This window comes from Tympanuchus pallidicinctus, unplaced genomic scaffold (genome assembly GCF_026119805.1).
Source record: "Tympanuchus pallidicinctus isolate F22 unplaced genomic scaffold, pur_lepc_1.0 scaffold4, whole genome shotgun sequence".
Taxonomy (NCBI): Eukaryota; Metazoa; Chordata; class Aves; order Galliformes; family Phasianidae; genus Tympanuchus; species Tympanuchus pallidicinctus.
The window spans coordinates 23,316,431-23,331,596 of NW_026294758.1; the positions used below are offsets into that span (position 1 = coordinate 23,316,431).

The window sequence follows — 15,166 nt, forward strand, 5'->3', positions numbered from 1 at the left end:
GAAGGCTGATTGCTCTTGAAAAGGCATGTCAGTTCTAGTCCACAAAACAGGAATCAGCTTCCATCCTCACATTTTTGCTTTTTAACATAGTTGGCTTGTCACAGGATTTTAGTCAAAGCGAAGACAGAATAATGTAAATGTAATGTAATATGAACACTTTTGTACATTGTGATGAAGTGTCTGCTCTACACAAAAAACTATTTGAGTATTGCTAGTACTGGCAGTATCAGTAACAAATGTGCTCAAGAGTAACTTCAGCAGGTTTTATCTAAAAAGACAAAGTTCAGAAGTTTTGGAAAATCACAGCAAAGATGGAGTCATTAAGAACTGAAGGAGACAACACAGACTATGCTCATCTGATGCAGAATATTCTACAAAATATGGCTGAATCATGCTACTAAGTACATGACTAAGTACATAATATATATAAATTTGAATAAAATGTTTATTTAAACAGTGATCTTTCTCAAAAATAGTACTGTAGTCCTTGTAGCAGCAACCAAAAACGAAAATAAGTATAAAACAACTCGAATACAGATCTGGTAGAACACGTTTTTTGAACTGGTATTGTTAAAAATATGCAGAAATACATTTTTATTTTATTAAAAGCTATGGCTTACTGTCATCCATCCTTACCAATTTCTTCAGATTGGTGTTATGTTTCTATCCATCTGTGACTACTGCAAATTACAAGAGCATAAAACTCCAAATATTACTAATTAATTACTCTAATGGATAGCAGCTGTTCAGAGCTATAACTTAATACACATATTTTAGTGCTTCAAAACTGCTGTTTGAAAAAGCTTATATTCATTTGCCATTTCAAAACTTTAGTTCTTCACATTGTTTATGCCTCCTCTTCAAAACTGGTGGTGCAAAAGACCCCTGACTGAACACACTATAGTGATACTGCAATACTCTCACAATTTGGAGGTTTCAGTTTAGGTGTTTAAGTTGATAAGAAAAATCTCACCCATAAAATCAAAGATGCATATTTACATATGAAATGCAGTATGCAAACAGTGTTAAACATTAATTTACATTTTGATAGCAATCATCTGACTAGGCATTCAGAGAAACTGCTTTCAGAAATGGTTAAAAAGATATAAACAAGTAAGAATTGAAGTTCCCACTATGAATGACGCAATACAGCACAAAATTATCTCTTAATGTGTTATTTCTCTCTTAAGGTACTATTAGTATTAGTATTTCATTAGTATTTCATTCTGAAAGCAAGTGAACTTCCTACATACTGAGATACACATTTTAGATGCTTATTGAGAAAAAAATGAATTATATACATATGTATACATATTTTTCTCTTCTCTCTCTCTCTCTCTCTCTCCATGTATGTGGTAACATTTAGGGGGTTGAAGAAATAAATTCAAGGCTTTTTAAGATGAAACCTGTGAAAAAGACCTGCATGCAACAGTGATATTCCATTCTTAGGAATGTTTTGTAGATTTTGAATTTTAAGTACATTGCGTCATTCACCATTTTCAAAATTCAGGATTCTATACATCACTGTATTTTTACTATCCTGGAACAATCTCATTAGATAGGCTTTAATGTCTATGGTGGATAAGCTTTAATATCTGAAGTGGAGTTCACTATACAGTGTAAAACATTTATAATTTGAGGAAAAAGGAATCCAAAACTGTGGGTTAATTCAGTACAGACTCTGCAGCTTCCTTAATAAGTGATGCAGCTTTGTCCAGTTCTTGTTCTGTTTGTTCCACTGTTACCACTACTCGAATGCTAGAAAAAGAAAATCACAACATACGCACATATAATCCTTGTCTTCAGTTTTAGGTTTTTCCTGTACTAACATTAAAATTACTAGCTCTAGGTAGTAATTCAAATTCAACCAGACACAAGACACACGAGCAAATGTAGAAATGGTCAGAATATTTTCACCCTGTTCTCCATATATACAAGTGGAGAGAAATTTTTCTGTTTCTGCACACACACAGCTCAATGAAACATGCCTGGTAAACAGGCAAAGACCATGCCATGCTGACTGTTAGGGTTCAGTTAGTTCAGATATAATTGTTACTTCAGTGCATCAGAATCTTTTCTCAAAATTCTGCTGCATGAAAACATACACAGAGTCATATCCCATAAAATGAAATAATATATTGATTTTCTACTTACCTGGGTGAAGGAAGACATTTTTCTTCCTTCTCCAGGTAGCGGGCCTGAGTTAATGCAATACCACGATTTTCGCACTATGGATGAAAGCACAGAGAGAAACCAAAGAAAACAAAACACAAGGTTGATCGTTTAGATAAAAACAGAGTTCGGCAATTTCTAAAGGTATATCATTTAGATCATCGAATGCATATAACTTACTTCACTACTACTGTGTCACGATAACTCTTTCCTAAATGGAAGTTTTGGCGGTTGTGCAAGAAAGAGTATTTAATTTTAATAAAAGATAAAATTGGGGAAGTTAGATGTAGCTTCTTCAGCTTTCCTCGCCAAATAATTAGACAGAAATGCTATGTTCATTAGGCCATTCAAACAAATTTCAGAGTATTCTCAAGGATAATCTAGTTTTTGACTGTGGTTTAGTCTTGTGTATCTGCCACCTGAAATCTAAAATATCCCCATCACTTTCCATCTATTTTACAATAGAGGAAGTAAGCCAATGTACAGATAGAAAAAAAAGATACTATATTCAAAACACGGGATTCTCTTCACACAAAAAAAATTGCCGCAAATATGCAAAAGTACTGAAAGCTAAGTATGTAATAGTTAAAATACACCAACTGATCTCTGTTCAGACAATAGCCTAGTTTCCTTTGAACATCATAGAAGTTTCCTAAACAATTGTTCTAAACTTGAGTTTTGAAGTACACAACAGGATAACACCATATTCTAAAGTATAAACAAGAAATATGTATTTTTGTCAAATGTTACAAAACTAAACATGTGCAACGAAAAATTGGTAAAAGATGGTTTTTAGTAGCCCTGGATTCAGTGAAGAAGCAGATTTCTTGTAGCATTCCTGCAAGACATTCCAACAGGACACTCAACAAATTACCCACAAGTCACTCCATGCATTTGAATTTCATTCACTATCACATTGAAAAGCAATGATATATTTTAACTGTTAAAGGGACACTTACATAATCCACAATTCTCTTGAGCAACTTCACATCATTTTCTCGAGATCCATAACTGCCTTCCAACCTTAGGTGCAATGCTGGAGAAAATGATTCTCCCACTACTCTTAAGCCAGAAATCCTAAAAAAAAAAACAAAAACCCACACACTAGTACATAAGTGTTGAAGTTCTAGACAGTAAGTGTTTCCCCTTTCCAGATTAGGAAGTGAGAAGGATGTTTCACAGAAAATATTAAATTTTTTTAACATTAAAAATAGCTGTTCATTAATAGTTTTCCATGCTAGTATTTACAGCATAAAAATCAATATGTACAGGGACATATTTGCTCTTAATAATCTTCACAGAAGCTATGCATTCCTGAAAATACTGACAAAAGCCTGAGTACAATTATTCAAATTACAGTACTGAGGCACTTTTTTTCTGTTGCATTCTATTACTTTTCCCTAGCTGTTTTAGATGACTTCCACTTTTCTCCATATCTATTATATTTTTATCTATATCTATACTATTCATTATAATAATGCAGGCCAAACATGTACACTTCAGTTCACAGTAGGCAAAAATAACAAAATAAGAGAGCACCGTTCTTGCAGTTAACTAAATGTAGTTTTAGCAAATTTGTGAAACAATAACTAGTTCTGACTAGTTAACTTCTAGTTTACTAGTTAACTAGTTTATTTCTAGATTACTTAGTTCTAACTAAAAACTTTTGCAAAAGACTAAAAAATTGTAGAAGGATCCTTCCAAAGATGAAGAAAAATGTTAGGAGTATGTTCCTATTTTACTAATGAAATCACAGCTACCAAACTTGAGTCTTCAGAGTCATAGTTCGGAAAATAAATAATGATAAGCCTTTCTACCTGCTTACGTGATGATATGAAATAAGCTTTACTTTTGGCAAAATTTTTGAGTTTTATTGATTTCCTATAGAAAATCTTTAAAGCACCTTCTGCTACTTAATCAGAAGCTCATCTAAACACTAGTAATTCTAACGGAATTGCTCTCATGTCTGTAGCTGAAGACAGCTGTTAATCAGCACCTTAGAATTTGGTTGCTACAGTCCTGACGTATATAACTCTGATCACAAATGGTATTCTTCAGAAGTCAACACTGAGGCCTGTTCTGTTTAATATCTTCACTGATGATCTGGATGAGGGGATTGAGTGTACCCTCAGTAAGTTTGCAGAAGACATCAAGTTGGAAGGAAGCACTGATCTGCCTAGGAGTAGCAAGACTGCACAGAGGGATCTGGACAACCAGGATCACTGGGCTGAGGCTAAGAGGATGAAATTCAACAAGACCAATGTCAGGTCCTGTACTTTGGCCACAACAGCCCCTTGTAACACTATAAGATTGGGGCAGAGTGTCTGGAAGGCTGTGTGGAAGAAATAGACCTGGGGATGTTGGTCAATACTCAGCTAAACATGAGCTAGCAGTGTGTTCAGATAGCTAAGAAGGTCAACGGCATCCTGGCTTATGTCAGAAATAGTGAGGTCAGGCAGGAGCAGGAAGGTGATCGTCCCTCCATACTAGAGCATGTTCAGAGAAAGGCAACAAGGCTGGTGTGGGGTCTGGAGCACAGTTCTTATGAGGAGTGGCTGAGGGAACTGGGATTGTTTAGTCTGGACAAGAGGAGGCTCAGGGGAGACCTCATTGCACTGTACAACTCCCTGAAAGGAACTTGCAGTGAGGTAGGGGTTGGCCTCTTCACCCATTTAACTAGTGATGAGAAGGAATGGCCTCAAGCTGTGTCTGGGAAAGTTCACGTAGGATATTAGGAAAATTTTTTTCTCCAAAAGAGTGCTCAAGCACTGGAATGAGCTGCCAACAGAGGTGGTTGAGGCACTATTCCTAGAGGTATTCAAGAAACATTTAGATAGAATCATAGAATTCCTCAGGGTGGAAAAGACCCTCAAGATCATCAAGTCCAACCACAACATAACCATACTACCCTAACTCTAACAACCCTCTGCTAAATCATGTCCCTGAGCATCACATCCAAACTGTTTTTAAACACACAGTCATGGTCAATCACTTCCCTGGGGAGCCCATTCCAGTGCTTAACAACCCTTTCTGTAAATAAATTTTTCCTGATATACAACCTACACCTGGCACAACTTGAGGCCATTTCCCCTCGTCCTTTCACCTGTCATCAGTGAGAAGAGATCAGCCCTGCTCTTGCTGTAATCACCTTTCAAGTATTGGAAAATAGAGCAGATACTTTATTAAAGGACATGTTTTAGAGAGGAAACGTTGGCGGTAAGTGGACAGTTGGACTAGATGATGCTGGTCTTAAGGCCAACAAATATGGAATGACCCACATCCATAGTTTTAAAAATTCGAGTCTCCAACTCAGGGTGGCCACATCTATCTGTCTACTAGGAATGCTTCCTGACTAGCTAATTCCTGAACTGTATCCAGGAGTAAATTTCAAGTGTGTTGCTCAGCTTGGGCCAAATCCATGCCACAGACCATTCTAACAATGAAACAGAAAACAAGCATGCTCCAGTGACCAGGGATGTCTCCTGCCATTAATGTGCTAGTATGCATGTAACCTTACCAAGCCCAAAAGGTATACTAGGCTCTTTGTGTTAGTTATCAGGCCAAACTGGAGAACTGAATGATAAGAGTAAGCTCTTAATTGTAGGGAATTCTGCATGAAAGGATAGTCATAGAAAAGGATGTTAATCACAGCCAGTGTTCTGAACAGAAAACTAGGATGAGGTCTCAGTGAGAAACCATCAAGTTTCGCCAGGAGGGGAAAACTTTGGACATTGCTTTACCTCAATGAAAACTTTATTGAAAAAAATCTCAGCAGGATAAGTCGTAAGTAATGAACGATTTAAAGGACACTATCTAATACTGTCAGGCATCTGGAACAGGCAAAACTTCTGTTCCCATTGCATCCTGTATTCCTGCAAGAGAGCTTCTTCATATATTTATTAAGATACTAGACGTTTTAAAATACAAGACAGAAATTTACATTATCTAAGATTATTTATGAAAGTAGGATTTTTTGTGACAGGTATTCCATCTGTTACTGTTCTTTTATGGTACGTAAACCACTCCAGATAATAAGAAAGTAATTCTATAAGGGTTTCAGAAGAATTCTTCTATTTCTTCCATAGATATGCACTTAGTTTCTACCTGAAGGAAGCAAAGCCAGTGATTTGCGTGATTCGCTTATCATACAACATTAATGATTTTTTTCCTCCCATTGTCCATATACAAACACCTTTTTAGACCATTAATCTCAAATTGGTTCTTATACATGTAGTCCTAGATTCTATAGGTTAGTTACACTGGCTAAAAAGAGGTTGGTTTTAATTTGTTACTGTCACTGTATTTACTGTACATGAAGAAAGGAGAAGAGCTGTGTGTTCCTTTCCACATTATTTATGTACAATTCTACTTTTCCTCTATGCTCTCTCTTAAACCAGTAGTTCACCTGTCACAAGAATATAATGAAGAGTTGCAGTTGAGCAGTAGCCATCGTCAGGCAAGGAAGATGAAAGTATTTAATGCAACAGTATTACAACACAAACAACCTCTCTCAAAACTTTGCCATCCCTCTGAACCATTGCAGACTTTTTCTAGCATTTTTATTGATTAAAAAAACAAACACATGATCCTGTAGATATTAGCTCAAGTCTTTCCTCCAACACTGTGTAATGAACTTTTTAATCGGCTAAAGCTTTGCCCAATTGCCTTGTACTGTTAAGTCCTCCAAGTTCTTCCTCAGAATGACCAAGAAGTAACTTCTTCCCTTGCTGTTTTGCTTTTTTTTTGGATTTCTCTATTACCACTGTATTTTTCATAATTCAGAACTCCTATAAGGGGACACTTAAGCAATTTGGATATGTATTAATTTGTGACTACATTAATCGTATAAAGAATTTAATTGATTAAGTAAGGTAGAACCAACCGCAGGATTTTAAAAGGTCAGCCATGTCCTAAAGGCTATTGTTTTGCACTGGATATTGATGAGTAAAAGGTTGACAAATTCTTCCTTACTTACATACTTACAATTGCCACTTCAAAATGACAGAATAGAGAAAATATTACAGTTATTTTCCTTTTTGCTTAGACACAACATTCTACTAGTAGAAAGGAGACACACATAGTTCTAAAGTGAGTGCAAAATATTTCAAGCATGACAGTGTCCAGGTGTTTTTGACGTAAAAACAATAGTATTTCAAACAAATTTGAAATAAATCACAGCAAAAGAAGACCAAGACTACTCCAAAGAATTTGAGCACAACTAACACTCTAGCATAAAACATAGGGTGAAGCAGGAGACTGCTATCAGAATACAGATGCTTATTTAAAATACCAAGTAATTCATACAGAAAAAATGGCCAATATTAAAAATAAATAATTAAAACCAGGCAGAATAATTATAAACACACCACAGATTTCCTGCATGTAAAATTTTCTTCATTTCCTGTAAAGCACAACAGAAAACTGAAGAAGAAAATTAATTCTAAAATAATAAGTATAATTTATAATTTATAATTCTTGAAACTATTCAATGTATATATTTTTATTGATAAAATCAATCAAAAAAAGCTATTAGTCAAACAGTCATCCCCTAAAATGGTTACAGAACTTGAAATAGAAACTTCATTTTTCAATTAATTCTAGCAGTTTGCTCTATGTCTCCAGAATAATCAATATTTTATTGCTGTTTAAGATTCAGGTTTCATACAGAAGAACAATACGGTATAAAAGTTGATTGCAAGACTCTTTGAGACCTGCTAAGCTAGAACTCAAGCTACTAGCACACAAAATGATTTTATTTAAGCAATCTTTTCAATATGCTTTGCACTATTATGAGCTGTAACACTCTTCTAAAGACTGAATTGTCCAAGGGCTTATAAACATCCCTTCTAGAAATAAGGCATAATGTCATTTCAACAGGTTTTAAAAACTTGGAATCACTTACCCCTGTAAAGCACTGTGAATTCGCTTGCATTTAGCCCGAAGAGTCTGAAAAATGTCTAGACAAAAAAAAAAAAAAAAAAAAAAAAGAGCTTATATCTCCTGTTTCTACCTTAAATTTTTGTAAATCCATGATTAAAAAATAGGAAAATCTAAGAGATATTTTACATATGCATATGTAGATAAATGTAAATAGAAGATGTAACTCCCTTCACTATTCTTCAAAATGCTCCTGATTCCCATTTCTGCAAGGAAATTACAGAGCTGACAAAATCCAGGTGGTTCATGATCATAGGAAAAAGATGTTAACGCTTGATAAAAGAGGTTGAAATTGCAGATTTAACTTATTTACAAACTTCTCTATAAAATGTCTACAGTTATGCAGGCTCTGCACCTTGATCCTCTCACCCACTCACTGCAGATTCTTAAATGGAAAATTTTGACTGATGGATCTTTCTTTTCTCCTATTTTCATTTAATTTCTGAAGACCAGGTATGGAATACACAAACCCACTGCTTTTTATTTGTGACAAATTAAGTACTACATTTGTCTCCAGGTTTCTTCCAACCTGCTTATGCTAATGAATATTAAAAACAAATACAAAACTTGGACAATTTTGTCCTTATTATACATGTTTCTCACACCAAAAAAAATTCATTCTTCAATTCCAGGAACAAAAGCAATTCTCTGATTCTTAGAGCCAAAACTCTTGCCTAACTTGCCTTATTAAAGTGTCCTCTACTTGGTGCTGCCAGAATCACAGATATATTTCCATCAGGATGACAGAATACACCTGTTTGGATGCTCATTTAGAGGAGAAAAAAATTCAGGAGTGCCAACAGGAAAGGAATGGGTTGTTCAGTATGAAGCAAATACATCCCTACTTCTATGTCTATAACTTTATCTTTCTCTATTTGTTTTAAAGGTATTTATTTTCAAGGAAGAAATCTCTTACAAGTCTACAAAGTAGAATAATTGCTTATTTGGTAATTAATGACTATCATCTCTTTCCTTTCTAAATACAAGTGACAAAGAAAGGAAACATCAAAGATGTTAAAAAAAAAAAAAGGCATAATGTAAGATTATGTAAACTAAAACTTCATAGAATCATGGTTTGGGTTAAAAAGGACCCTGAAAAAATTTCAACCCTCCTGCTGTGTGCAGGGTTGCCAGCCACTAGACCAGGCTGCCCAGAGCCACATCCAGCTTGGCCTTGAACGCATCCGGGGATGGTGCATCCACCACCTCTTTGGGCAAACTCTTCCAGTGCTTCACCACCTCTGAGTGAAAAACTTACACACGTAAAATTAAACAGCTGTAAAGGAGAGAAGATGTAAAAGAGTAAACGGGTGAGGAATTAAACTGAATAGTAGTTGTTTTGGGTTGAAAAACGACTCAAGAATACGATTTTTCTTAAGGGATTTTTCTTCAGAATTAAGTACCTGGATTGTCTTCCATAATATTCAGAGCCTCAATAGCAGCAGCAGCTAATAAAGGAGGCAGGGATGCAGAAAAGCAATAGCCTTGACCAGACAATCGCTATGGAGAAAAAAATACACCTTTTTATTATAGCAATATTGACAGTATCTTCATTTGCACATATTTAAACCTGTTCTCCACATCACTAGGCTAATGGAAGTATTGAAAAACCGATTTTCAACTCCTACGCAATGTTTCTCAAAACTAGTAGGTTTCTAAACTGAATCAAATGTTGCATATCATATTACTCCTGGCAAATTGATACCAGTTACTAATGTTTGTGTAACTCATCTTGCCACATCATGTTAAAAAAAAAAAAAAAAAAAAAAAACTTACCTGATGGTCAATTATAAACGATCTTCCACAGCAAAATCCTCCAATAGAAGCCAGTGAATTTTCCATGTTTGCACTAATGAGGTCTATATCATCAATCTGCAAGTTAAATTAACAAGTTATTAAGAGATGCCTTTAATTACATCAAAGCAGTGTAGAAGATATTTATCTTCTCAATATTTTCATGAATACTGGAGAAGATGCATCATGTTATCACATATTAGAATGAAGATATAAGCAATAAGAGAACCAAGAAAAGTTTTCCTACTTTCTCCCCACTGGAGAAAAAGGCAATAGAACAACATGGGCTGGCTATAAACAGAAAATTTTCTGACATACCCCTAAGATTCAAATATTTCTGTGTAAGCATGGTATTTTCAAGCATATGGGGCAGAAAAACACTGCAATCATTATCTCACTGAGCATTCAAAATGAGAATAAAATTGTGAAACTGTAAAAATTTTTTACAATACTTCTCACAAGTATTAGGAAAAAAAAAAGATTTCAAGTAAGCAGGTGAAATAAAAATGCAGAGACCTGAGACTAGTAAGTATTTCAGATATCACAGACATAAGAAACTAGTTCTGTAAATTGTTTTTGCACAAATCTCTTGTTCACAACAAAAAAGGCAAAAAGTATGGCACTTACATTTATTCCAAAGTGTTCAGTGATTCCTCTTCCATGTTCTCCAAGGACTCCAAAAGAAAGGCTCTCCTCCAAAAATATTCTAACTTTGTATTTATACTTCAATTTTATCTAAAATAGTGCAAATTATATAAAATACAAGTAACAACCATTAAAATTTGGTCATAAAGTGGGTGAAGGGTGACATTGTTAAGACAGACAACTACAATATTCGGAATACTGCAGAAATGTCAGCTCTAAATGTCAGTAGTGTTCAGTCATTAAAGGTATTTTAAAAAATGTTTTAAAATTTAAAATTTAAAATTGTTTTTACCATTAAATCTCATAAATACCACAGGCTGCATATAGAATTTTCTACCTTTGTAGAAATATCTACTTTAAAAGGCAATTCAAAACCTCTTACCAATTCCGGAAGAGGGCAAATGTCTCCTGTATTCATATACAACCCTTCCACCACAATGAACCTTCGAGTTACACGGGCTTTGCGAGGATTCTTAAGAAACAAATGGTTTCAGTTAATTTCAACAATTAGTAACAAGTGAAGCTCTGAAAATTGGTTGGTAAGAAAAGAAAGTAATGAAAAGGAAAGGAAGATAATGTTGCCTTTTCAAGTAACTTCTTCACCTAAGCATTTTACAACTCATATTAGCAGAGTATTTGTGCTTGCTGGCCCTGGTTTTAGTTGCTGTTTTTGGATGCCCTCTTGTATTTGTCAGAATGAGGAGTAAACCATCGAACTGACCCTTATTTTTGAAGGCAGAACATCTTAAGAATTGAGTGCAAGACAAGAGAGGTGTCTAAGAAAGGTAAAACAAAAAAAAAAAAAAAAGAAAAAGAAAAAGAAAAAGAAAAAAGAAAAATCATGTTGCTGATGTAAATTTGAGGGTTAGGACTAGCCACTTCTGAGTTGATTTTGTGGTGTGGCATTGAAACTGTTAATTAACTCACATGATTTATAAATTGAAGACAGTTACACAAATTTTTAGATCAAAAAATGCAAGCTCTGCAAAAAAAACAAAATCAACATACACCAGTCATAGACCCGTAGAGATATTCCTCTACCATCAATGCCTGTGAATTCACTGCCAGGCACAACAGTGATTAATGTAATAAGTAAAGTCAATCTTAATTAAACATGCAACATTAATTGCTCAATACAGATTTACAAAAAAAAACTGTAAGTATCGGGCCCATTCAATTATAGAATCCAGTTTAAAAGCACTAAAAGGGACAGAAGAGACATAAAAACTAAGATATTTTTGTAAGGAGTGTACCTTTTGATCTTCAGTCTCTTGCTCCTTCAACAGTCGTTCAAGGTCTGTCATATCATTATGCTTAAATAATTTGATATTACTCCGAGATGCTTGTAATCCCTTTTGAATAGCAAAGCATGCAGCTTCATCTCTGCAAATACAGGAAGCCCTTCTAAGTTTACACTTAGTTTAACGTCAATTCAAAGTAGAAAAGCAACTGCTAGGACTATACTACTTTTGAGCAGATAGATACCTGTATTTACAGGTAGTTAAAAGCAGAGTTATTAAGGCATAATAAATTTTATTTACACTTAGAAAAAAACATTCCAAAGTTTCTTAGCTTCCTTATACTACAAGCACTTTCTCTTTTCTTTAAAGTGTACACTGCTCCTTTTGTGACAGCAATTCATAGGAGCACCATATTTCATGGACCAGGTAGTCATCCCAGAAGCTCTCACTCCATTTGTTCTGTTACAAAGATGTGCCTGTATAAAATCGCAGTGATCAGGTCCTCTGATAATCTCAAACTTTCTTTTTAATATCCCTTAGGTATTGCTGCCTTGGTGATCAAAGAATTACCCACCATTTCTAAGTCCTGAAAAAGCAAACTTCTGGGTATAATGTGGTATGCACTTTCATAGGTAGTTAAGCAAGTCCAGCAACCTTTTAAGGTGGCAACTAAGTCAAACTTTTTGCACATGCTAACTGCAGTAATTTCAAACAAGGTACTTTAAAGTAAAGTGAGAAGATCTTTTGTCACAGAGAAGCTGAAATAGTTGAAACCTAACTCCTGGATACAGTGACACCTTGAATACAATATCCAGTACTGGTCATTTATCTCAAAAAAAACATACAAACAACTCAACTGATTCAGAAGTTGTGCTTTTTTGCACAACTAAGTAAGAAATAGCATCAGTTCATTCTCTAAAAATCAAATGCATCAATTTTAATCAGTAAGTGTAACACTGAAAGATATTTATTCATAGAAAGTTCAAGATAAACTGTGAAATTACACATCCATAGGAGTATTCTGATTATTAGATTCTTAGGTACAAAAAAAAAATAAAATTGTAAGATAATGAAAATCCACCAACTTCTAAAGAATCCAAGCCCTCCTCTTTGCCTCAGGAAATTCTGAGAATTGCTATTATTTCTTTATTTGTCCCTGTAGTAATTATGACTAGTTACTCCTAAGGCCATATACTGTGCTTGCTGAATCTTTAGTTTGATCTTTTTTAGATGTTCTGTTTACAATGATCTTTACCCAAGCAATTCCTTGCAGATATGTATGAGAGGAACAACCGCCACACAGGAAAGGAAAAAATGTCAGCAGGAAGTAGGAGAAAATCAAATACAACTACACATTTTCTAGGGGAAAATCTAGATATCATACTTAATCCTTGCATACACAAGTCTATGTCTTTTTCAGTTTGTTTGGATGCATTGTTGTTGTTGTTAAGCTCAAGTCTACTCAAGTCTTTCCCTCAAACAAAGCAGTGACTGATTTGATTTGAAATATTTGGCAAAGGAGTATCTAAACTTTCTACAACTAAATACTTGATCCAAAATGGCATCATTTTCTAAACAAATGGTTTAATTTGATTTACAATAATAAAAGCGAGACATCAGAAGAAAAACTCCTGAATCTGTAATTCTCCAGAGAGAAAACAATACTTACACAAACACGATGTCCCCTCGTTTAGAATACGCAGGAATTGCACTGGCAATTGTTGCAAATCCATATGAGTATATAATAGCTTCTTCTGTCCTCATGAATTTTGCTAGCCGGTCTTCTAATTCTAAGTGCACGTCTATTAGAGTGAAAAAATAAAAAGTCCTAATGCAGCTTAGCTGCTTTCATATCAGAAAGACTAACTCCTTGCTTTTAGAAATGACCTAATTGAATTAAACTAAATTACTGTTCATTTGTAGGAAAAGTTTTACAAAAAGTAACTTCTCAAAACAAACAAACACCAAACCTACCTGCAATTAATAAAACCTTGCTTAAAACGAGAAGTAAACCAATATTAAACCAAAACTTCGAAAGATATTTAAGAATTATGATTCTCTCATACTCTTACACAATGGTAATTAAGATCTGCTTTTGATTAGATCACAAGTAAATGAGGCAGGGTTCCTGGTCAGTGACTAGGGAACATAATTACTTCAGCAGAAAATAAATAGCAACCTAATTTATAGTAATTAATTCAGTCTTGCTAGCAGGCTGACAGTTCCTCCAAGCTAATGTTTCAACTGCATATAATACAGCTATCATTACAACAGAAAACTGCCCTTCTCAGACTATGTGCAATCACATATTACCTCCTGAATGCAACACAGCTAATTCAAAAGCTGGCCTTCTCTATGCCACAGATCCTCAAAATAAATTTGAACAACTATACACACATGCATTTTCCAAACCAATTCAGTGAGAATGGTCTGTGTTAAAAATGAAATGCCATGAACAATACAACACAAGTGAATAAATTGTTGCATTAGAACCAGCCAGAGGTAAAAAGGTGAACCAAAGCATTAGATACTGTGCCTAAGCAAAATAACCTCTTTGTGCGATAAATGATTATTTTAATCACTCAAAAACATTGTCAGTGCAAGACTCTTCTACAAAATATTATTCAGAGAATCATCAAGTGAAAAAAACACAAGTTGTAGGGGCAAACAGAGATCCTTAGAATGTCTTCAAAGAGATGTGGAGTGCTGGTGGCAGCAGGTTCAACAGCCAGCAGAGTGCCTCAGTAGCTAAGAAGCCTAACCACAACGCATTAAAGACAGCACAGCCACATGATCAGAAGAGGTGATAATCTCACTGCAGTCCATGTCAGTGCAACCTCACTTTGAATATTATTTGTAATTCTAAGCTCCACAAAAAAAAAAATGATGTTATGACACTCGTATATTCCTGAAGGAAGGCACCAAAGCTGGTAAAAGGGCTGGAAGGCATGGACCATGAAGAAAGGCTGAGAACACCAGGGCTGCCCAGTTTGAGAAGTGGATACTCTGAGGCATCCTCCCCACTCCCTGCAACTTCTTGCAGAGAGGAAGCTGGGGATATGCTGATGTCTTCTCCCTGGGAACCAATGACAAGATGTAAAGAAACAGCACAGAGATGCATCAGAGATGGTTCAGACTGGACACTACGAAAAATGTCTTTACTCTGAAAGTGGTCAAACATCGGATCAGGCTTTTTAGGGAGGTGGTTGATGCCCCATTCAAGAAGAATTTGCACAATGCCCTCATTAGTATCTTTTACCTTTTGGTTAGCCCTGAAGGGCTCAGGTAGCTGGACATGGTATCTTTGAAGGTCGCTTTCAGCTTACCTATTCTCACAGTCTCCCAGTTGTCAAGAACAATTTTACATCATCACCAGC

At 35.1% G+C, this 15,166-nt stretch overlaps 1 protein-coding gene across 1 annotated transcript in view; it reads right to left on the reverse strand.

The window, feature by feature from the left end:
• Window positions 1–427: 427 nt before the first annotated feature.
• The window catches only part of SPTLC1 (serine palmitoyltransferase long chain base subunit 1), a 31,191-nt gene continuing 16,452 nt past the window's right edge, over window positions 428–15,166 (reverse strand). The window contains exons 6-15 of the mRNA XM_052701034.1: window positions 13,459–13,591; window positions 11,802–11,931; window positions 10,931–11,020; window positions 10,531–10,638; window positions 9,886–9,981; window positions 9,513–9,609; window positions 8,075–8,129; window positions 3,132–3,249; window positions 2,155–2,228; window positions 428–1,758 (exon numbers count right to left, since the gene is read on the reverse strand). Of these exons, the coding sequence (XP_052556994.1) occupies window positions 1,665–1,758; window positions 2,155–2,228; window positions 3,132–3,249; window positions 8,075–8,129; window positions 9,513–9,609; window positions 9,886–9,981; window positions 10,531–10,638; window positions 10,931–11,020; window positions 11,802–11,931; window positions 13,459–13,591 (995 nt within the window). The 3' untranslated portion in view covers window positions 428–1,664. The remainder of the gene's footprint in view (window positions 1,759–2,154; window positions 2,229–3,131; window positions 3,250–8,074; window positions 8,130–9,512; window positions 9,610–9,885; window positions 9,982–10,530; window positions 10,639–10,930; window positions 11,021–11,801; window positions 11,932–13,458; window positions 13,592–15,166) is intronic.